Genomic DNA, 21,206 nt, shown 5'->3' with positions numbered 1-21,206 from the left:
GGCAGGGAAGCAGGACTCGAACCCTCGACCTTTCTTGGCCGAAAGTCCAGCGCGCGCTATAAGCGGCACAGTCGATATCCGCTCTTATTATAACCCCCCAGGGTCGTTACAGTAGAGCAGATATAGAGACGTTGTTCCAGCTGTAGAGCTGCAGTGACACCACTGTTCTGTGTGGAGTCAGACAAGCCAGCTTTACGTTAGTCCGGGAACCATGGCAATGACAGTTGGTTAGCTACCAATAAAGCCCTTGAATTGTATTGAATTGAGAGGCCAGCAGCAGATAGAGGGACGTTGTTCCAGCTGTAGAGCTGCAGTGACACCACTGTTCTGTGTGGAGTCAGACACGCCCGCTTTACGTTAGTCCGGGAACCATGACAATGACAGTTGGTTAGCTTGCGTGTCGCCGCTGTTCTGTTTGGAGTCAGACAAGCCAGCTTTACGTTAGTCCGGGAACCATGGCAATGACAGTTGGTTGTTAGCTGGCGTCTCGCGGTTTAGAAAAGGTCTGACTGCACGAACGGTAAGCTAATGTTAATTAACTAGCTTAGCTAAATATTGCCTGGTGGGTTAGCTAGTTAGGTACCATGGTTGGCTAGCTAGTTATAGGTACCATGGTTGGCTAGCTAATTAGGTACCATGGTTGGCTGGCTAGTTATAGGTACCATGGTTGGCCAGCTAGTTAGGTACCATGGTTGGCTGGCTAGTTATAGGTACCTTGTTTGGCGAGTTAGTTAGGTACCTTGGTTGGCTAGCTAGTTAGTTAGGTACCATGGTTGGCTAGCTAGTTATAGGTACCATGGTTGGCCAGCTAGTTAGGTACCATGGTTGGCTGGCTAGTTATAGGTACCTTGGTTGGCGAGTTAGTTAGGTACCTTGGTTGGCTAGCTAGTTAGTTAGGTACCATGGTTGGCTAGCTAGTTAGGTACCATGGTTGGCTAGCTAGTTATAGGTACCTTGGTTGGCGAGTTAGTTAGGTACCTTGGTTGGCTAGCTAGTTATAGGTACCATGGTTGGCTAGCTAGTTAGGTACCATGGTTGGCTGGCTAGTTATAGGTACCTTGGTTGGCGAGTTAGTTTGGTACCTTGGTTGGCTAGCTAGTTAGTTTGGTACCTTGGTTGGCTAGCTAGTTAGTTAGGTACCATGGTTGGCTAGCTAGTTAGGTACCATGGTTGGCTAGCTAGTTATAGGTACCTTGGTTGGCGAGTTAGTTAGGTACCTTGGTTGGCTAGCTAGTTATAGGTACCATGGTTGGCCAGCTAGTTAGGTACCATGGTTGGCTGGCTAGTTATAGGTACCTTGGTTGGCTAGTTAGTTAGGTACCTTGGTTGGCTAGCTAGTTAGTTAGGTACCATGGTTGGCTAGCTAATTAGGTACCATGGTTGGCTAGCTAGTTATAGGTACCATGGTTGGCCAGCTAGTTATAGGTACCATGGTTGGCTAGCTAGTTAGGTACCATGGTTGGCTAGCTAGTTATAGGTACCTTGGTTGGCGAGTTAGTTAGGTACCTTGGTTGGCTAGCTAGTTATAGGTACCATGGTTGGCTAGCTAGTTATAGGTACCTTGGTTGGCGAGTTAGTTAGGTACCTTGGTTGGCTAGCTAGTTATAGGTACCTTGGTTGGCGAGTTAGTTAGGTACCTTGGTTGGCTAGCTAGTTAGTTAGGTACCATGGTTGGCTAGCTAATTAGGTACCATGGTTGGCTAGCTAATTAGGTACCATGGTTGGCTAGCTAGTTATAGGTACCATGGTTGGCTAGCTAGTTAGGTACCATGGTTGGCTAGCTAGTTAGGTACCATGGCTGGCTAGCTAGTTAGGTACCATGGTTGGCTAGCTAGTTATAGGTACCTTGGTTGGCGAGTTAGTTAGGTACCTTGGCTGGCTAGCTAGTTAGGTACCATGGTTGGCTAGCTAGTTATAGGTACCTTGGTTGGCGAGTTAGTTAGGTACCTTGGTTGGCTAGCTAGTTATAGGTACCATGGTTGGCTAGCTAGTTATAGGTACCTTGGTTGGCTAGCTAGTTAGGTACCATGGTTGGCTAGCTAGTTATAGGTACCTTGGTTGGCGAGTTAGTTAGGTACCTTGGTTGGCTAGCTAGTTATATGTACCTTGGTTGGCTAGCTAGTTATAGGTACCATGGTTGGCTAGCTAGTTATAGGTACCATGGTTGGCTGGCTAGTAAGTTAGGTACCTTGGTTGGCTAGCTAGTTATATGTACCTTGGTTGGTGAGTTAGTTACGTACCATGGTTGGCTAGCTAGTTATAGGTACCTTGGTTGGCTAGCTAGTTATAGGTACCATGGTTGGCTAGCTAGTTATAGGTACCATGGTTGGCTGGCTAGTAAGTTAGGTACCTTGGTTGGCTAGTTGGCTACATAAGCTAAGGTTGGCTAGTTAGTTATGTACCTTGGTTGGCTAGTTAGTTAGGTACCTTGGTTGGCTAGTTAGTTAGGTACCATGGTTGGCTAGTAAGTTAGGTACCATGGTTGGCTAGTAAGTTAGGTACCTTGGTTGGCTAGCTAGTTATAGATACCATGGTTGGCTAGTAAGTTAGGTACCTTGGTTGGCTAGTTAGTTAGGTACCTTGGTTGGCTAGTTAGTTAGGTACCTTGGTTGGCTAGTTAGTTATGTACCTTGGTTGGCTAGTAAGTTAGGTACCATGGTTGGCTAGTTAGTTATGTACCTTGGTTGGCTAGTTAGTTAGGTACCTTGGTTGGCTAGTTAGTTAGGTACCATGGTTGGCTGGCTGGTTATAGGTACCTTGGTTGGCGAGTTAGTTAGGTACCTTGGTTGGCTAGCTAGTTAGTTAGGTACCATGGTTGGCTAGCTAGTTATAGGTACCATGGTTGGCCAGCTAGTTAGGTACCATGGTTGGCTGGCTAGTTATAGGTACCTTGGTTGGCGAGTTAGTTAGGTACCTTGGTTGGCTAGCTAGTTAGTTAGGTACCATGGTTGGCTAGCTAGTTAGGTACCATGGTTGGCTAGCTAGTTATAGGTACCTTGGTTGGCTAGCTAGTTATAGGTACCATGGTTGGCTAGCTAGTTAGGTACCATGGTTGGCTGGCTAGTTATAGGTACCTTGGTTGGCGAGTTAGTTAGGTACCTTGGTTGGCTAGCTAGTTAGTTAGGTACCATGGTTGGCTAGCTAGTTAGGTACCATGGTTGGCTAGCTAGTTATAGGTACCTTGGTTGGCGAGTTAGTTAGGTACCTTGGTTGGCTAGCTAGTTATAGGTACCATGGTTGGCCAGCTAGTTAGGTACCATGGTTGGCTGGCTAGTTATAGGTACCTTGGTTGGCGAGTTAGTTAGGTACCTTGGTTGGCTAGCTAGTTAGTTAGGTACCATGGTTGGCTAGCTAATTAGGTACCATGGTTGGCAGCTAGCTAGTTATAGGTACCATGGTTGGCCAGCTAGTTATAGGTACCATGGTTGGCTAGCTAGTTAGGTACCATGGTTGGCTAGCTAGTTATAGGTACCTTGGTTGGCGAGTTAGTTAGGTACCTTGGTTGGCTAGCTAGTTATAGGTACCATGGTTGGCTAGCTAGTTATAGGTACCTTGGTTGGCGAGTTAGTTAGGTACCTTGGTTGGCTAGCTAGTTAGTTAGGTACCATGGTTGGCTAGCTAATTAGGTACCATGGTTGGCTAGCTAATTAGGTACCATGGTTGGCTAGCCAGTTATAGGTACCATGGTTGGCTAGCTAGTTAGGTACCATGGTTGGCTAGCTAGTTATAGGTACCATGGTTGGCTAGCTAGTTATAGGTACCGTGGTTGGCTGGCTAGTTATAGGTACCTTGGTTGGCTAGCTAGTTAGGTACCATGGCTGGCTAGCTAGTTAGGTACCATGGTTGGCTAGCTAGTTATAGGTACCTTGGTTGGCGAGTTAGTTAGGTACCTTGGTTGGCTAGCTAGTTATAGGTACCATGGTTGGCTAGCTAGTTATAGGTACCATGGTTGGCTAGCTAGTTATAGGTACCTTGGTTGGCTAGCTAGTTAGGTACCATGGTTGGCTAGCTAGTTATAGGTACCTTGGTTGGCGAGTTAGTTAGGTACCTTGGTTGGCTAGCTAGTTATATGTACCTTGGTTGGCTAGCTAGTTATAGGTACCATGGTTGGCTAGCTAGTTATAGGTACCATGGTTGGCTGGCTAGTAAGTTAGGTACCTTGGTTGGCTAGCTAGTTATAGGTACCTTGGTTGGTGAGTTAGTTAGGTACCATGGTTGGCTAGCTAGTTATAGGTACCTTGGTTGGCGAGTTAGTTAGGTACCTTGGTTGGCTAGCTAGTTATAGGTACCTTGGTTGGCTAGCTAGTTATAGGTACCATGGTTGGCTAGCTAGTTATAGGTACCATGGTTGGCTAGCTAGTTATAGGTACCATGGTTGGCTAGCTAGTTATAGGTACCTTGGTTGGCTAGCTAGTTAGGTACCATGGTTGGCTAGCTAGTTATAGGTACCTTGGTTGGCGAGTTAGTTAGTTACCTTGGTTGGCTAGCTAGTTATAGGTACCTTGGTTGGCTAGCTAGTTATATGTACCTTGGTTGGCTAGCTAGTTATAGGTACCATGGTTGGCTAGCTAGTTATAGGTACCATGGTTGGCTGGCTAGTAAGTTAGGTACCTTGGTTGGCTAGCTAGTTATAGGTACCTTGGTTGGTGAGTTAGTTAGGTACCATGGTTGGCTAGCTAGTTATAGGTACCTTGGTTGGCGAGTTAGTTAGGTACCTTGGTTGGCTAGCTAGTTATAGGTACCTTGGTTGGCTAGCTAGTTATAGGTACCTTGGTTGGCTAGCTAGTTATAGGTACCATGGTTGGCTAGCTAGTTATAGGTACCATGGTTGGCTAGCTAGTTATAGGTACCATGGTTGGCTAGCTAGTTATAGGTACCTTGGTTGGCTAGCTAGTTAGGTACCATGGTTGGCTAGCTAGTTATAGGTACCTTGGTTGGCGAGTTAGTTAGTTACCTTGGTTGGCTAGCTAGTTATAGATACCTTGGTTGGCTAGCTAGTTATAGGTACCATGGTTGGCTAGCTAGTTATAGGTACCATGGTTGGCTGGCTAGTAAGTTAGGTACCTTGGTTGGCTAGTTGGCTACATAAGCTAAGGTTGGCTAGTTAGTTATGTACCTTGGTTGGCTAGTAAGTTAGGTACCATGGTTGGCTAGTTAGTTATGTACCTTGGTTGGCTAGTTAGTTAGGTACCTTGGTTGGCTAGTTAGTTAGGTACCATGGTTGGCTAGTAAGTTAGGTACCATGGTTGGCTAGTAAGTTAGGTACCTTGGTTGGCTAGCTAGTTATAGATACCATGGTTGGCTAGTAAGTTAGGTACCTTGGTTGGCTAGTTAGTTAGGTACCTTGGTTGGCTAGTTAGTTAGGTACCTTGGTTGGCTAGTTAGTGATGTACCTTGGTTGGCTAGTAAGTTAGGTACCATGGTTGGCTAGTTAGTTATGTACCTTGGTTGGCTAGTTAGTTAGGTACCTTGGTTGGCTAGTTAGTTAGGTACCATGGTTGGCTAGTAAGTTAGGTACCTTGGTTGGCTAGCTAGTTATAGATACCATGGTTGGCTAGTAAGTTAGGTACCTTGGTTGGCTAGTTAGTTAGGTACCTTGGTTGGCTAGTTAGTTAGGTACCTTGGTTGGCTACTTAGTTATGTACCTTGGTTGGCTAGTAAGTTAGGTACCATGGTTGGCGAGTTAGTTAGGTACCTTGGTTGGCTAGCTAGTTATAGGTACCATGGTTGGCTAGCTAGTTATAGGTACCTTGGTTGGCTAGCTAGTTAGGTACCATGGTTGGCTAGCTAGTTATAGGTACCTTGGTTGGCGAGTTAGTTAGGTACCTTGGTTGGCTAGCTAGTTATATGTACCTTGGTTGGCTAGCTAGTTATAGGTACCATGGTTGGCTAGCTAGTTATAGGTACCATGGTTGGCTGGCTAGTAAGTTAGGTACCTTGGTTGGCTAGCTAGTTATATGTACCTTGGTTGGTGAGTTAGTTACGTACCATGGTTGGCTAGCTAGTTATAGGTACCTTGGTTGGCTAGCTAGTTATAGGTACCATGGTTGGCTAGCTAGTTATAGGTACCATGGTTGGCTGGCTAGTAAGTTAGGTACCTTGGTTGGCTAGTTGGCTACATAAGCTAAGGTTGGCTAGTTAGTTATGTACCTTGGTTGGCTAGTTAGTTAGGTACCTTGGTTGGCTAGTTAGTTAGGTACCATGGTTGGCTAGTAAGTTAGGTACCATGGTTGGCTAGTAAGTTAGGTACCTTGGTTGGCTAGCTAGTTATAGATACCATGGTTGGCTAGTAAGTTAGGTACCTTGGTTGGCTAGTTAGTTAGGTACCTTGGTTGGCTAGTTAGTTAGGTACCTTGGTTGGCTAGTTAGTTATGTACCTTGGTTGGCTAGTAAGTTAGGTACCATGGTTGGCTAGTTAGTTATGTACCTTGGTTGGCTAGTTAGTTAGGTACCTTGGTTGGCTAGTTAGTTAGGTACCATGGTTGGCTGGCTGGTTATAGGTACCTTGGTTGGCGAGTTAGTTAGGTACCTTGGTTGGCTAGCTAGTTAGTTAGGTACCATGGTTGGCTAGCTAGTTATAGGTACCATGGTTGGCCAGCTAGTTAGGTACCATGGTTGGCTGGCTAGTTATAGGTACCTTGGTTGGCGAGTTAGTTAGGTACCTTGGTTGGCTAGCTAGTTAGTTAGGTACCATGGTTGGCTAGCTAGTTAGGTACCATGGTTGGCTAGCTAGTTATAGGTACCTTGGTTGGCTAGCTAGTTATAGGTACCATGGTTGGCTAGCTAGTTAGGTACCATGGTTGGCTGGCTAGTTATAGGTACCTTGGTTGGCGAGTTAGTTAGGTACCTTGGTTGGCTAGCTAGTTAGTTAGGTACCATGGTTGGCTAGCTAGTTAGGTACCATGGTTGGCTAGCTAGTTATAGGTACCTTGGTTGGCGAGTTAGTTAGGTACCTTGGTTGGCTAGCTAGTTATAGGTACCATGGTTGGCCAGCTAGTTAGGTACCATGGTTGGCTGGCTAGTTATAGGTACCTTGGTTGGCGAGTTAGTTAGGTACCTTGGTTGGCTAGCTAGTTAGTTAGGTACCATGGTTGGCTAGCTAATTAGGTACCATGGTTGGCTAGCTAGTTATAGGTACCATGGTTGGCCAGCTAGTTATAGGTACCATGGTTGGCTAGCTAGTTAGGTACCATGGTTGGCTAGCTAGTTATAGGTACCTTGGTTGGCGAGTTAGTTAGGTACCTTGGTTGGCTAGCTAGTTATAGGTACCATGGTTGGCTAGCTAGTTATAGGTACCTTGGTTGGCGAGTTAGTTAGGTACCTTGGTTGGCTAGCTAGTTAGTTAGGTACCATGGTTGGCTAGCTAATTAATTAGGTACCATGGTTGGCTAGCTAATTAGGTACCATGGTTGGCTAGCTAGTTATAGGTACCATGGTTGGCTAGCTAGTTAGGTACCATGGTTGGCTAGCTAGTTATAGGTACCATGGTTGGCTAGCTAGTTATAGGTACCGTGGTTGGCTGGCTAGTTATAGGTACCTTGGTTGGCTAGCTAGTTAGGTACCATGGCTGGCTAGCTAGTTAGGTACCATGGTTGGCTAGCTAGTTATAGGTACCTTGGTTGGCGAGTTAGTTACCTTGGTTGGCTAGCTAGTTATAGGTACCTTGGTTGGCTAGCTAGTTATAGGTACCATGGTTGGCTACCATGGTTGGCTAGCTAGTTATAGGTACCATGGTTGGCTAGCTAGTTATAGGTACCTTGGTTGGCTAGCTAGTTATAGGTACCTTGGTTGGCTAGCTAGTTATAGGTACCTTGGTTGGCTAGCTAGTTAGGTACCTTGGTTGGCTAGCTAGTTATAGGTACCTTGGTTGGCTAGCTAGTTATAGGTACCATGGTTGGTTATAGGTACCATGGTTGGTTAGTTAGGTACCTTGGTTGGCTAGCTAGTTATAGGTACCTTGGTTGGTGAGTTAGTTAGGTACCATGGTTGGCTAGCTAGTTATAGGTACCTTGGTTGGCTAGAGTTAGTTAGGTACCTTGGTTGGCTAGCTAGTTATAGGTACCTTGGTTGGCTAGCTAGTTATAGGTACCATGGTTGGCTAGCTAGTTATAGGTACCATGGTTGGCTAGCTAGTTATAGGTACCATGGTTGGCTAGCTAGTTATAGGTACCTTGGTTGGCTAGCTAGTTAGGTACCATGGTTGGCTAGCTAGTTATAGGTGGTTGGCTAGCTAGTTATAGGTACCTTGGTTGGCTAGCTAGTTATAGTTACCTTGGTTGGCTAGCTAGTTATAGGTACCTTGGTTGGCTAGCTAGTTATAGGTACCATGGTTGGCTAGCTAGTTATAGGTACCATGGTTGGCTAGCTAGTTATAGGTACCATGGTTGGCTAGTTAGTTATAGGTACCATGGTTGGCTGGCTAGTTATAGGTACCTTGGTTGGTGAGTTAGTTAGGTACCATGGTTGGCTAGCTAGTTATAGGTACCTTGGTTGGCTAGCTAGTTAGGTACCTTGGTTGGCTAGCTAGTTATAGGTACCATGGTTGGCTAGCTAGTTATAGGTACCTTGGTTGGCTAGCTAGTTATAGGTACCTTGGTTGGCTAGCTAGTTATAGGTACCATGGTTGGCTAGCTAGTTATAGGTACCTTGGTTGGCTAGTTAGTTAGGTACCTTGGTTGGCTAGCTAGTTATAGATACCATGGTTGGCTAGCTAGTTATAGGTACCTTGGTTGGCTAGCTAGTTATAGTTACCATGGTTGGCTGGCTAGTTATAGGTACCTTGGTTGGCTAGCTAGTTATAGGTACTATGGTTGGCTAGCTAGTAAGCTTGGTTGGCTGGCTAGTTAGGTACCTTATGTTGGCTTGGTTGGCTAAGCTAAGGTTGGCTAGTTAGTTATGTACCATGGTTGGCTAGTTAGTTACCACCTTTAGTTGGCTAGTTGGTTAGTTAGTTAGGTACCTTGGTTGGCTAGTTAGTTAGGTACCATGGTTGGCTAGTAAGTTAGGTACCATGGTTGGCTAGTAAGTTAGGTACCTTGGTTGGCTAGCTAGTTATAGATACCATGGTTGGCTAGTAAGTTAGGTACCTTGGTTGGCTAGTTAGTTAGGTACCTTGGTTGGCTAGTTAGTTAGGTACCTTGGTTGGCTAGTTAGTTATGTACCTTGGTTGGCTAGTAAGTTAGGTACCATGGTTGGCTAGTTAGTTATGTACCTTGGTTGGCTAGTTAGTTAGGTACCTTGGTTGGCTAGTTAGTTAGGTACCATGGTTGGCTAGTAAGTTAGGTACCATGGTTGGCTAGTGTTGTTAGGTACCTTGGTTGGCTAGCTAGTTATAGATACCATGGTTGGCTAGTAAGTTAGGTACCTTGGTTGGCTAGTTAGTTAGGTACCTTGGTTGGCTAGTTAGTTAGGTACCTTGGTTGGCTACTTAGTTATGTACCTTGGTTGGCTAGTAAGTTAGGTACCATGGTTGGCTAGTTAGTTATGTACCTTGGTTGGCTAGTTAGTTAGGTACCTTGGTTGGCTAGTTAGTTAGGTACCATGGTTGGCTAGTAAGTTAGGTACCATGGTTGGCTAGTAAGTTAGGTACCATGGTTGGCTAGTAAGTTAGGTACCTTGGTTGGCTAGCTAGTTATAGATACCATGGTTGGCTAGTAAGTTAGGTACCTTGGTTGGCTAGTTAGTTAGGTACCTTGGTTGGCTAGCTAGTTATATGTACCATGGTTGCCTAGCTAGTTATAGGTACCATGGTTGGCTGGCTAGTTATAGATACCATGGTTGGCTAGTTAGTTATAGGTACCTTGGTTGGCTAGTTAGTTAGGTACCTTGGTTGGCTAGTTGGCTACATTAGCTAAGGTTGGCTAGTAAGTTAGGTACCTTGGTTGGCTAGTAAGTTAGGTACCTTGGTTGGCTAGTAAGTTAGGTACCTTGGTTGGCTAGTAAGTTAGGTACCTTGGTTGGCTAGTTAGTTAGGTACCTTGGTTGGTTGGCTAGTTAGTTAGGTACCTTGGTTGGTTGGCTAGTTAGGTTATTTTAACGACCCAGGATCCCAGACCGTCTGTTGAGGCACCCAGACCATCTGGTGAGGCACCCAGACCATCTGGTGAGGGGCACCCAGGACCCCAGACCGTCCGGTGAGGGGCACCCAGGATCCCAGACCCTGTGACCACAAAGCCCTGACTCTTGCACATCCATCCCTGTAGCCATTTTGAATTAATTGATGCCCCTCCCTCTTTGTCATCAGTCCCCCACTTTATAGACAGTTTTTTTTTCCCAGGAAACTTTTAATTAATAACTTGGGATTTTACCACTTGACATATCAATCATAATAGTGGGAAGGAGCCTACAGATCCAGACTGTGTGAGGGCATGTACCACTCAGAATAAATAAATACTGTGCCTTTTGAAGATTTTGTCTCTTGTCATAAACTATACTGAACAGACAATATGTAAAGTGTTGGTCCAATGTTTCATGAGCTGAAAAATGTGTATATTCCAGAAATGATCCATATTTCTCTCAATTGTTTTGTGCACAAATTTGTTTCCATCACCTGTTGGTGAGCATTTCTCATTTGTCAAGATAATCCATCCATCTGACAGGTGTGGTATATCAATAAACTGATTAAACAGCGTGATCATTACACAGGTGCACCTTACGCTGGGGACAATAACGGCATGATCATTACACAGGTGCACCTTCCGCTGGGGACAATGACAGCATGATCGTTACACAGGTGCACCTTCCGCTGGGGACAATAACAGCATGATCATTACACAGGTGCACCTTCCGCTGGGGACAATAACAGCGTGATCATTACACAGGTGCACCTTCCGCTGGGGACAATAACAGCATGATCATTACACAGGTGTAATCTTCTGCACATGGCCAGTCTGATAGTGGTCTTCTCCACATGGCCAGACTGATAGTGGTCTTCTCCACATGGCCAGACTGATAGTGGTCTTCTCCCCTTTTCAAGGCTCTTATGCACATCCTTGATAAAATCCATGAGGTCTGAAGTAGACGCCAAAGTCAACATACTGTACAAACAGCTATCTAGGCTAAGGAATACAACGTTATGTTTTCCTCTACTGCTCTGCTAACTAGCTAAAGTCTATAACACTTAGACTATGGGATGGATGCATTCATTTACCCTTTCATACAGTTGTTATGCTAACTAGCTAGCTAAAGTCTATAACACTTAGACTGGGATGGATGCATTCATTTACCCTTTCATACAGGTAGCCTAGTGGTTAGAGTGTAGGGACGGCAGGTAGCCTTGTGGTTAGAGTGTAGGGACGGCAGGGTAGCCTAGTGGTTAGAGTGTAGGGACGGCAGGTAACCTAGTGGTTAGAGTGTAGGGACGGCAGGTAACCTAGTGGTTAGAGTGTAGGGACGGCAGGGTAGCCTAGTGGTTAGAGTGTAGAGGCGGCAGGGTAGCCTAGTGGTTAGAGTGTAGGGACGGTAGGGTAGCCTAGTGGTTAGAGTGTAGAGGCGGCAGGGAAGCCTAGTGGTTAGAGTGTAGGGACGGCAGGGTAGCCTAGTGGTTAGAGTGTAGGGACGGCAGGGTAGCCTAGTGGTTAGAGTGTAGGGACGGCAGGGTAGCCTAGTGGTTAGAGTGTAGAGGCGGCAGGGAAGCCTAGTGGTTAGAGTGTAGGGACGGCAGGGTAGCCTAGTGGTTAGAGTGTAGGGACGGCAGGGTAGCCTAGTGGTTAGAGTGTAGGGACGGTAGGGTAGCCTAGTGGTTAGAGTGTAGAGGCGGCAGGGTAGCCTAGTGGTTAGAGTGTAGGGACGGCAGGGTAGCCTAGTGGTTAGAGTGTAAGGACGTCAGGGTAGCCTAGTGGTTAGAGTGTTGGGCCAGTAACCGAAAGGTTGCTAGATTGAATCCCTGAGCTGACAAGGTAAACATCTGTCCTTCTGCCCCTGAACAGGGCAGTTCATAGGCTATCATTGTAAATAAGAATTTGTTCTTAACTGACTTTCCTAGTTAAATTTAAAAAGTCTATAAAAATATAGCCATTTTAACCAGATTTTCAAATTGCCTTAATCTAAATGTAAGCTGTTATCCGGCCTAACTTTATGGATCTAACATTATTGTTTGATCTAGCATGGACGACAAGCTGTAACAAGCAAACAAAAAAAGAAATCACTTTGTCCAGGTTGGCTGGTCTACTGAAGGGGGTCATTTATTTTACACTTTTTAAATTATTGGGCTACTTTCTGACTGTAGGCCAGAATTTGAGGCTAAATAATATAGTTTGTAAACTTCCATCCGCTCGGATAACAATCCGAGATCGTTGGTACGTCCATACACTAAACCCTAACAACCCTGAGCATAACCTTAACCGTGTTAAAACGTCAACTTGCATGAGGGTAAGGCCATCCACAAGGAACCTGATAACACGGCTCCCTCTGGACAGACACCGTTTGACAGTCAAAGGAGGAGGGGGGGCGGGATCAACATTGTTGTTCTATGACGTAGCTCTTCCCTTTTTTTTTTACATCCAATGAAGACTTGAGAATAATTCGCAGAACCACGCCCTATAAGCCACCACTGTAGGCCAATCGTTTTTAAGCATGGTGAGGGAAACAAGGCGGGGTTTCAGTTGACAAGCACGTTGACGTGAGATTCTCTCAGTCGACGACTCCTTCAGTTTGTTTTAGTACCGGGGCGACCAGCGTTTAGACACCCGATGTTTTCACAATGCGGATCTAACTTCAACAACAGCTGGGGGCTTTTTAAAAATTATTATATATATATATTTTTTAGCGTTTCCACGGCTAGTTACCAATCCATCCGATTAGTATTCACATCTATAAGGAAGTTTACAAAAAACGGGAGGGGAGGGAGGGAGGGTGTGTGTGTGTGGGGTGGGGGTACCCATATAATAAACCGTAACGTAATAGACGCTTAATTGCGATTTATTATGGAGGAGAAGAAGGAGAAGGAGGGCGAAGCGGAGATCCAGGAGCACGGTCCCGAACATTGGTTCTCCAAATGGGAGCGGCAGTGTTTGGCCGAAGCGGAGCGACAGGAGCCGAGCGACGACGAGGCGGAGCAAAGTCAGCAGAAACTATGGCACCTTTTCCAAAATTCAGCCACTGCGGTCGCACAGCTATACAAAGGTCCGGAATAATACTTCATTAACAACTAGTAATTATTAGCTAATTAAGATGGCTTTTTTAATGCTAATTGTCAGCTATATCGGATAGAGTCGAGTGGCAAGGCAAACAAAGGACATTAAAGGCGATCTAGTTTGCTGTTTTTGTTTTGTTTGGCAACCATTTTAGACCCTACTTGTAGTCTTATTAGTTTTATATATTAGCTACATTGTTAACTAACATTGTCTAAGATTAATGTACAGATTGTCATCTTAACCCCCCCTGCTGAGTTCTCTAGTTGTCAGGTCCAGGAACAGTAGCTCGGGAACTAACTAAAGATATCATATATATATTATATTATATTTTGACCTCTTTACATCGTTCAAGTGATTTGATTTGCATATGTCTTTGTTTAATAATGTCGAGTTTTGACAAATGTTTGTCTCGAGTTAACTTTGCAGTCTGACCGTAACGCAGAACAAAATGGCGAAGCGCAGGGAGGAGTTGTGTTGAAAATGACTATTTAAAAAAATATATATTATTATTATTAACCACCACCAAGCTGTTTTTGTTTTTGTCTGACACTCGGTCCTCTTGGCACATTCACAACACTTTGACCATTCACCTTGTCTGGTCAATCAATTTAATAAAACGACGAGGTGAATTATTATAACGCTGATCAATGCGTTACTAGGACAAAATGGCGATTGGGTTATGACTATAATGTTATCTATCCGACTTAGTGTATAGTTGTTATTCTACTAGTTTATCACAATATTGAGGGTGTATTCTACATCCACGTCTCCAGTGAAACAACCACTATGCCGTGATAACTAGATTAGTTGGGCCCAAGCCAGTGTTCAGCTAACTAGATAACTGTCGCTTGGTTTCTTTGCCATAGGTTTGGTCTTAAGGCATATAAACACAGTGACTGATGCAGCTCAGTCAGACAAAATGGCGTTGCTTCGCCAAGTTGAAGGGTCAAAGTAGAGAAAGTTGTCTATTCAAAGTTATACGGGCCTGAAAGAAAAAAAAAAAAGTCGCAGTCTTTGCCAGACGATGTCGTATGTTTAGACACAAGCATGGAATTAATGGCATGTAATTGGTTTTATGAATGTTAAGTTGCTCCGGTTGTTAACATTTTCCTTTTTGTGTGTGTGTGTGTGTTTTCAGACAGAGTTTGTCAACAGCAGGGTCTGTCTCTCTGGGTTCCCTTCCAGAACGCAGCTACTGCCGTCACCAACCTGTACAAAGGTAACTAAATGCTGACTTTAACTTGCTTTAATTGTGTGTTTTTTGTCTTGTGGCTGTGTGACACACTGTTGAGTGTCTGTGTTTTTACCAGGCTAGGGTTTCCCTGGGGGGGGGGACACTCGGATGAACAACAACACAGTCTACCACCCTAACCCTTCCCCTCCTCTCTTCCCTAGCCACACACCCGTACTCCGTGCTGTAGCTAGACCACCAGGGTCCTGTTCACTAAGGAGGAAATGGAAGAGAACATTCTGATGTGGGGAACCTGTCCAATAGAAAATGCTTGTTTTTTTTTCTTTTACAAGATGCTTTCTATGTTGTGCACTGTTAAATACAACCCTGTATGTGTGTGTGGGGGGGGAGACTAATGCTGTTGTTTCTATTGAGCTCAGGTTCAATGCTATTACTGCAGTAAGTCAATATGGAAATGTCTTGGAGACTAGTTCTACCTGTTATTAATGCTACCTGCTATTAATGCTACCTGCTATTAATTCTACCTGCTATTAATGCTACCAGCTATTAATTCTACCTGCTATTAATGCTACCTGCTATTAATGCTACCTGCTATTAATGCTACCTGCTATTAATGCTACCTGCTATTAATGCTACCTGCTATTAATGCTACCTGCTATTAATTCTACCTGCTATTAATTCTACCTGCTATTAATTCTACCTGCTATTAATTCTACCTGCTATTAATTCTACCTGCTATTAATGCTACCTGCTATTAATGCTACCTGCTATTAATGCTACCTGCTATTAATGCTACCTGCTATTACCACAGTGAGACTTGGAGAATTCTACCTGTAATGTTAATGTGGTGATTTATCTCTTCTGTGAAACCTGTCCCCCCCAATCCAACCTCTCACCCTCTCTCTCCCTCTCTCCTGCCCCCCTCACAGAGTCACTAGAGTCCCACCAGCGGAGCTATGAGTCGGGGGTCCAGCGGGCGTACCAGCGTCGTAACAAAGACATGCTGGCCTGGGTGAAGAAGAGGAGGAGAAACATCAGGAGGGAGGACCTCATCAGCTTTTTGTGTGGCAAGGCCCCGCCCCCACGCAACCCCCGTCGCGACGCACAGACACCCAAACACGGCCACGCCCTCTCTGTGATGTCGCCTGGCAGGCCGCCGTCCACGGAGAGCGGGTCGTCTGTCGAGGCTGACCTGCAGCCCTTCAGAGAGGCCATCGCACTGCACGGTGAGACACACACACACACACACACACACTGCACGGTGAGACAGACGCACACACACACACACTGCACGGTGAGACAGACGCGCGCACGCACACACTGCACGGTGAGACAGACGCGCGCACACGCACACACTGCACGGTGAGACAGACGCGCACACGCACACACTGCACGGTGAGACAGACGCGCGCACACACACACTGCACGGTGAGACAGACGCGTGCACACACACACTGCACGGTGAGACAGACGCGCACACACACTGCACGGTGAGACAGACGCACACACACACACACACTGCACGGTGAGACAGACGCACGCGCACACACACTGCACGGTGAGACAGACGCACACACACACACACACACACTGCACAGTTTAGGTGGCTGAACCTCTGCATTAGTCAGGAACAGGCCCTTACGAGGCCTCTCAACTCCTCCCACCACAGTCCATATCGTCCATGGAACCAGGGCTGTGTTGATGCATCATTCAAAAGACCGCATAGCCAGCGAACTACCTAGTCAAGACAAACAAACTGGCTGGCCATTAGCCCAGCTAGCTATCTAGCCAAACCCTGACTGACTGGCCATTAGCCCAGCTAGCTACCTAGCCAAACCCTGACTGTCTGGCCATTAGTCCAGCTAGCTAGCTAGCTACCTAGCCAAACCCTGACTGACTGGCCATTAGTCTAGCTAGCTAGCTAGCCAAACCCTGACTGACTGGCCATTAGTCCAGCTAGCTAGCTAGCTACCTAGCCAAACCCTGACTGACTAGCCATCAGTCCAGCTAGCTATCTAGCCAAACCCTGACTGACTGGCCATTAGCCCGGCTAGCTATCTAGCCAAACCCTGACTGACTGGCCATTAGTCCAGCTAACTAGCTACCTAGCCAAACACTGACTGACTGGCCATTAGTCCAGCTAGCTAGCTAGCTACCTAGCCAAACCCTGACTGACTAGCCATCAGTCCAGCTAGCTACCTAGCCAAACCCTGACTGACTGGCCATTAGTCCAGCTAGCTATCTAGCCAAACACTGACTGACTGGCCATTAGTCCAGCTAGCTAGCTAGCTAGCTACCTAGCCAAACCCTGACTGACTGGCCATTAGTCTAGCTAGCTAGCTAGCCAAACCCTGACTGACTGGCCATTAGTCCAGCTAGCTAGCTAGCTACCTAGCCAAACCCTGACTGACTAGCCATCAGTCCAGCTAGCTACCTAGCCAAACACTGACTGACTGGCCATTAGCCCGGCTAGCTATCTAGCCAAACCCTGACTGACTGGCCATTAGTCCAGCTAGCTAGCTACCTAGCCAAACCCTGACTGACTGGCCATTAGCCCAGCTAGCTACCTAGCCAAACACTGACTGACTGGCCATCAGTCCAGCTAGCTAGCTAGCTAGCTACCTAGCCAAACACTGACTGACTGGCCATTAGCCCAGCTAGCTACCTAGCCAAACCCTGACTGACTGGCCATTAGTCCAGCTAGCTAGCTAGCTACCTAGCCAAACCCTGACTGACTAGCCATCAGTCCAGCTAGCTACCTAGCCAAACACTGTCTGACTGGCCATTAGTCCTAGTCCAGCTAGCTACCTAGCCAAACCCTGACTGACTGGCCATTAGCCCAGCTAGCTACCTAGCCAAACCCTGACTGACTGGCCATTAGTCCAGCTTGCTACCTAGCCAAACACTGACTGACTGGCCATTAGCCCAGCTAGCTACCTAGCCAAACCCTGACTGACTGGCCATTAGTCCAGCTTGCTACCTAGCCAAACCCTGACTGACTGGCCATTAGTCCAGCTTGCTACCTAGCCAAACCCTGACTGACTGGCCATTAGTCCAGCTTGCTACCTAGCCAAACCCTGACTGACTGGCCATTAGTCCAGCTTGCTACCTAGCCAAACCCTGACTGACTGGCCATTAGTCCAGCTTGCTACCTAGCCAAACCCTGACTGACTGGCCATTAGTCCAGCTAGCTACCTAGCCAAACCCTGACTGACTGGCCATTAGTCCAGCTAGCTACCTAGCCAAACCCTGACTGACTGGCCATTAGTCCAGCTAGCTACCTAGCCAAACCCTGACTGACTGGCCATTAGTCCAGCTAGCTAGCTACCTAGCCAAACCCTGACTGACTGGCCATTAGTCCAGCTAGCTAGCTACCTAGCCAAACCCTGACTGACTGGCCATTAGTCCAGCTAGCTAGCTACCTAGCCAAACCCTGACTGACTAGCCATCAGTCCAGCTAGCTACCTAGCCAAACACTGTCTGACTGGCCATTAGTCCTAGTCCAGCTAGCTACCTAGCCAAATCCTGACTGACTGGCCATTAGCCCAGCTAGCTACCTAGCCAAACCCTGACTGACTGGCCATTAGTCCAGCTAGCTACCTAGCCAAACCCTGACTGACTGGCCATTAGCCCAGCTAGCTACCTAGCCAAACCCTGACTGACTGGCCATTAGCCCAGCTAGCTACCTAGCCAAACCCTGACTGACTGGCCATTAGTCCAGCTTGCTACCTAGCCAAACACTGACTGACTGGCCATTAGCCCAGCTAGCTACCTAGCCAAACCCTGACTGACTGGCCATTAGTCCAGCTTGCTACCTAGCCAAACCCTGACTGACTGGCCATTAGTCCAGCTTGCTACCTAGCCAAACCCTGACTGACTGGCCATTAGTCCAGCTAGCTACCTAGCCAAACCCTGACTGACTGGCCATTAGCCCAGCTAGCTACCTAGCCAAACCCTGACTGACTGGCCATTAGTCCAGCTAGCTACCTAGCCAAACCCTGACTGACTGGCCATTAGTCCAGAAACTCCATAGGTCAAATTCACCAGATATTGTAGCTCAAACACTCAAGACGTCATTTAAAAAAAATGCTTAAAACAATGTCCATGGCAACCACGGAACTGATTAATTACATTCAATTTGGATTCTCTCTTGTTGTAATTCCCTCCAGGCCTGAGTGTCTGTCACACCTGTATACTAATAATATTATTAATATTGTTGTAATTCCCCTCCAGGCCTGAGTGTGTCTGTCACACCTGTATACTAATAATATTATTAATATTGTTGTAATTCCCCTCCAGGCCTGAGTGTGTCTGTCACACCTGTATACTAATAATATTCTTATTAATATTGTTGTAATTCCCCTCCAGGCCTTAGTGTCTCTGTCACACCTGTATACTAATATTATTATTATTAATATTGTTGTAATTCCCCTCCAGGCCTGAGTGGCTCTGTCACACCTGTATACTAATTAATATTGTTGTAATTCCCCTCCAGGCCTGAGTGGGGCGATGGCCAGTATATCTGTTCGTTCCGGTGCCCCTGGCTCTCCGACGCACCTAACACGCGACAGCCCCGTCACTCCGCAGCCGGGTCGTAACCGTAGGAACGGTCTCCACGACGTCGACCTGAACACCTTCATCGCCGAGGAGATGGCGCTCCATTTGGAGAACGCCGCGGCAACCGCTGCAGCCAATAGGAAGAGGGCGTCTGCCCAGTGCAGTGACGTCATCACAGACTCGCCCACCCATAAACGCAACCGGATGCTCTGAGTGTCCCCGGATATCACACACGCACATCGACAACGCACACACGCTCAAGGCACTTTTCACACACACACACACACACGCTCAAGGCACTTTTCACACACACACACACAAATTACACACACTAGATATTTCTACTTTGCTATATCGCGGCCCGAGCTGATTGGATGATGACTCGTCCACCAGGCCGGCCAATCAAACCCTCCCAACCTGGCACCTCCCCCTCTGTTGTTTATTAAAAAAAAAGAGAGAGAAATGTAAATGATTAAAATGCCACTTATCCCCTCCTCCCTCTCCCTCCCCCTCCTCCCTCTCCGTCATCCCTCCTCCCTCTCCGTCATCCCTCTCCTTCCTGTGTTCCCTCCTTTCCTCGTGGTTGGCATGACAACGACTTGGAATGATAGCACAAACAGATTGCTAAGCTCACCAGCAGCCTGTCTCGACCTCTGGGATGAAACAGTGTTGGCCATGTGTTCTGAGTGGTGGGACATACCTGCACCCTGTTACTAGAGGTGTGTTGGGGTCCTGAGGCCAAGAAGCCTTCCTGTATAGTAGCCCCTCCCCCCTCCTGTTACTAGAGGTGTGTTGGGGTCCTGAGGCCTAGAAGCCTTCCTGTATAGTAGCCCCTCCCCCCTCCTGTTACTAGAGGTGTGTTGGGGTCCTGAGGCCTAGAAGCCTTCCTGTATAGTAGCCCCTCCCCCCTCCTGTTACTAGAGGTGTGTTGGGGTCCTGAGGCCTAGAAGCCTTCCTGTATAGTAGCCCCTCCCCCCTCCTGTTACTAGAGGTGTGTTGGGGTCCTGAGGCCTGGAAGCCTTCCTGTATAGTAGCCCCTCCCCCCTCCTGTTACTAGAGGTGTGTTGGGGTCCTGAGGCCTAGAAGCCTTCCTGTATAGTAGCCCCTCCCCCCTCCTGTTACTAGAGGTGTGTTGGGGTCCTGAGGCCTGGAAGCCTTCCTGTATAGTAGCCCCTCCCCCCTCCTGTTACTAGAGGTGTGTTGGGGTCCTGAGGCCTAGAAGCCTTCCTGTATAGTAGCCCCTCCCCCCTCCTGTTACTAGAGGTGTGTTGGGGTCCTGAGGCCTAGAAGCCTTCCTGTATAGTAGCCCCTCCCCCCTCCTGTTACTAGAGGTGTGTTGGGGTCCTGAGGCCTAGAAGCCTTCCTGTATAGTAGCCCCTCCCCCCTCCTGTTACTAGAGGTGTGTTGGGGTCCTGAGGCCTAGAAGCCTTCCTGTATAGTAGCCCCTCACCTCTCAAGCGACTGTGGCTCTTGTCTCCTCTCGATGCGTGTGTGTTGGACAGAACTGCCACTAATTGTGTGTGTGTGTGTGTGTGTGTGTGTGTTCGTTGAGCACAATCCTGACTGGATTCATGTGTATTTGTGTTTTGTTTTATAAAGCCTCCACCCCAATAGCTCTTCCTGTCTGCTCTCTCTAACCTTTAACCCCAAGTCCTCTTATCTACAGTGTATATACATTATGACAACTAGGTTCTGCTGTTGTATGATGCAGACATACATGTGGTACATATTGTAAAAAAAAATAAAAAACACAATTGTAAAAAAAGAAAAAAGAAATGCAAAACCATTTGAATTGTTTAAAATGTAAAATAATGATTATGGCATTAAACAAACCAAGCTTTTAACTATGAACCGTTTCTGAATGTTTTCTCTTTACTGTTGAGACCAAGCTGGTTGACCAGGCTAGTATTAATTATGGTCTACTAGCCTGGGGACAGTACTGTTGATACCAGGCTAGTTGACCAGGCTAGTATTAATTATGGTCTACTAGCCTGGGGATAGTGCTGTTTAGACCAGGCTAGTATTAATTGTAGTCTACTAGCCTGGGGATAGTGCTGTTTAGACCAGGCTAGTATTAATTATGGTCTACTAGCCTGGGGATAGTGCTGTTTAGACCAGGCTAGTATTAATTATGGTCTACTAGCCTGGGGATAGTACTGTTTAGACCAGGCTAGTTGACCAGGCTAGTATTAATTGTGGTCTACTAGCCTGGGGATAGTGCTGTTTAGACCAGGCTAGTTGACCAGGCTAGTATTAATTGTAGTCTACTAGCCTGGGAATAGTGCTGTTTAGACCAGGCTAGTATTAATTATGGTCTACTAGCC

The 21,206-nt window shown here is 46.7% G+C and overlaps 1 protein-coding gene and 4 long non-coding RNA genes across 71 annotated transcripts; 3 read left to right on the top strand and 2 right to left on the bottom strand.

Annotated features, from left to right (window-relative positions):
- Positions 1 to 542: 542 nt before the first annotated feature.
- On the top strand, positions 543 to 9,757 carry LOC127925922 (uncharacterized). Of its 2 annotated transcripts, XR_008122916.1 has the most exons (5): positions 543 to 1,240; positions 3,941 to 4,125; positions 6,039 to 6,473; positions 8,981 to 9,282; positions 9,536 to 9,757. It is a non-coding gene; the product is annotated as an uncharacterized LOC127925922 (long non-coding RNA). The 2 variants fall into 2 exon arrangements; XR_008122917.1 differs by lacking the exons at positions 543 to 1,240; positions 3,941 to 4,125 and adding an exon at positions 5,589 to 5,903.
- Positions 1,314 to 9,857, bottom strand: LOC127925921 (uncharacterized). Of its 7 annotated transcripts, none has more exons than XR_008122911.1 (5): positions 9,800 to 9,857; positions 9,010 to 9,161; positions 6,016 to 6,250; positions 4,851 to 5,343; positions 4,119 to 4,742 (listed from the first exon to the last, which is right to left on the bottom strand). It is a non-coding gene; the product is annotated as an uncharacterized LOC127925921 (long non-coding RNA). The 7 variants fall into 7 exon arrangements; XR_008122915.1 differs by lacking the exons at positions 9,010 to 9,161; positions 9,800 to 9,857 and adding exons at positions 7,930 to 8,008; positions 8,272 to 8,387 and having other exon boundaries at positions 6,016 to 6,327; XR_008122912.1 differs by lacking the exons at positions 9,010 to 9,161; positions 9,800 to 9,857 and adding an exon at positions 1,314 to 1,560 and having other exon boundaries at positions 3,972 to 4,742; positions 6,016 to 6,111.
- On the top strand, positions 9,754 to 12,839 carry LOC127925923 (uncharacterized). Its single transcript, XR_008122918.1, has 3 exons — positions 9,754 to 9,776; positions 9,856 to 11,334; positions 11,498 to 12,839. It is a non-coding gene; the product is annotated as an uncharacterized LOC127925923 (long non-coding RNA).
- Positions 12,840 to 12,870: 31 nt separating this feature from the next.
- LOC127925919 (HUWE1-associated protein modifying stress responses-like) lies at positions 12,871 to 20,733 on the top strand. Of its 11 annotated transcripts, none has more exons than XR_008122852.1 (6): positions 12,871 to 13,122; positions 14,272 to 14,352; positions 15,255 to 15,551; positions 18,821 to 19,144; positions 19,179 to 19,873; positions 19,942 to 20,733. XR_008122852.1 is itself a non-coding variant. In XM_052511210.1 (4 exons), the coding sequence occupies exons 1-4, from the start codon at positions 12,924 to 12,926 to the stop codon at positions 19,093 to 19,095; spliced, it is 852 nt and encodes a 283-aa protein (XP_052367170.1). In that variant the 5' UTR covers positions 12,871 to 12,923; the 3' UTR covers positions 19,096 to 20,733. The 11 variants fall into 11 exon arrangements, 1 of the variants encoding a protein (XP_052367170.1); XR_008122856.1 differs by having other exon boundaries at positions 18,821 to 19,601; positions 19,942 to 20,009; positions 20,078 to 20,733; XR_008122853.1 differs by having other exon boundaries at positions 18,821 to 19,873; positions 19,942 to 20,009; positions 20,078 to 20,733.
- LOC127925920 (uncharacterized) lies at positions 15,560 to 18,642 on the bottom strand. 50 transcript variants are annotated; one of them, XR_008122895.1, is made up of 11 exons: positions 18,098 to 18,642; positions 17,969 to 18,054; positions 17,791 to 17,839; positions 17,263 to 17,606; positions 17,085 to 17,219; positions 16,948 to 16,990; positions 16,760 to 16,892; positions 16,525 to 16,614; positions 16,431 to 16,477; positions 16,204 to 16,383; positions 15,560 to 16,109 (listed from the first exon to the last, which is right to left on the bottom strand). It is a non-coding gene; the product is annotated as an uncharacterized LOC127925920 (long non-coding RNA). The 50 variants fall into 50 exon arrangements; XR_008122896.1 differs by having other exon boundaries at positions 17,263 to 17,563; XR_008122869.1 differs by lacking the exon at positions 17,791 to 17,839 and adding an exon at positions 17,654 to 17,747 and having other exon boundaries at positions 17,263 to 17,563; positions 17,883 to 18,097; positions 18,184 to 18,642.
- Positions 20,734 to 21,206: the final 473 nt, after the last annotated feature.

This window comes from Oncorhynchus keta, unplaced genomic scaffold (genome assembly GCF_023373465.1).
Source record: "Oncorhynchus keta strain PuntledgeMale-10-30-2019 unplaced genomic scaffold, Oket_V2 Un_contig_6503_pilon_pilon, whole genome shotgun sequence".
In the NCBI taxonomy this organism is placed as follows: Eukaryota; Metazoa; Chordata; class Actinopteri; order Salmoniformes; family Salmonidae; genus Oncorhynchus; species Oncorhynchus keta.
Note: the sequence above shows the minus strand (reverse complement) of the source record. Positions and strands in the feature narration are given on the sequence as shown.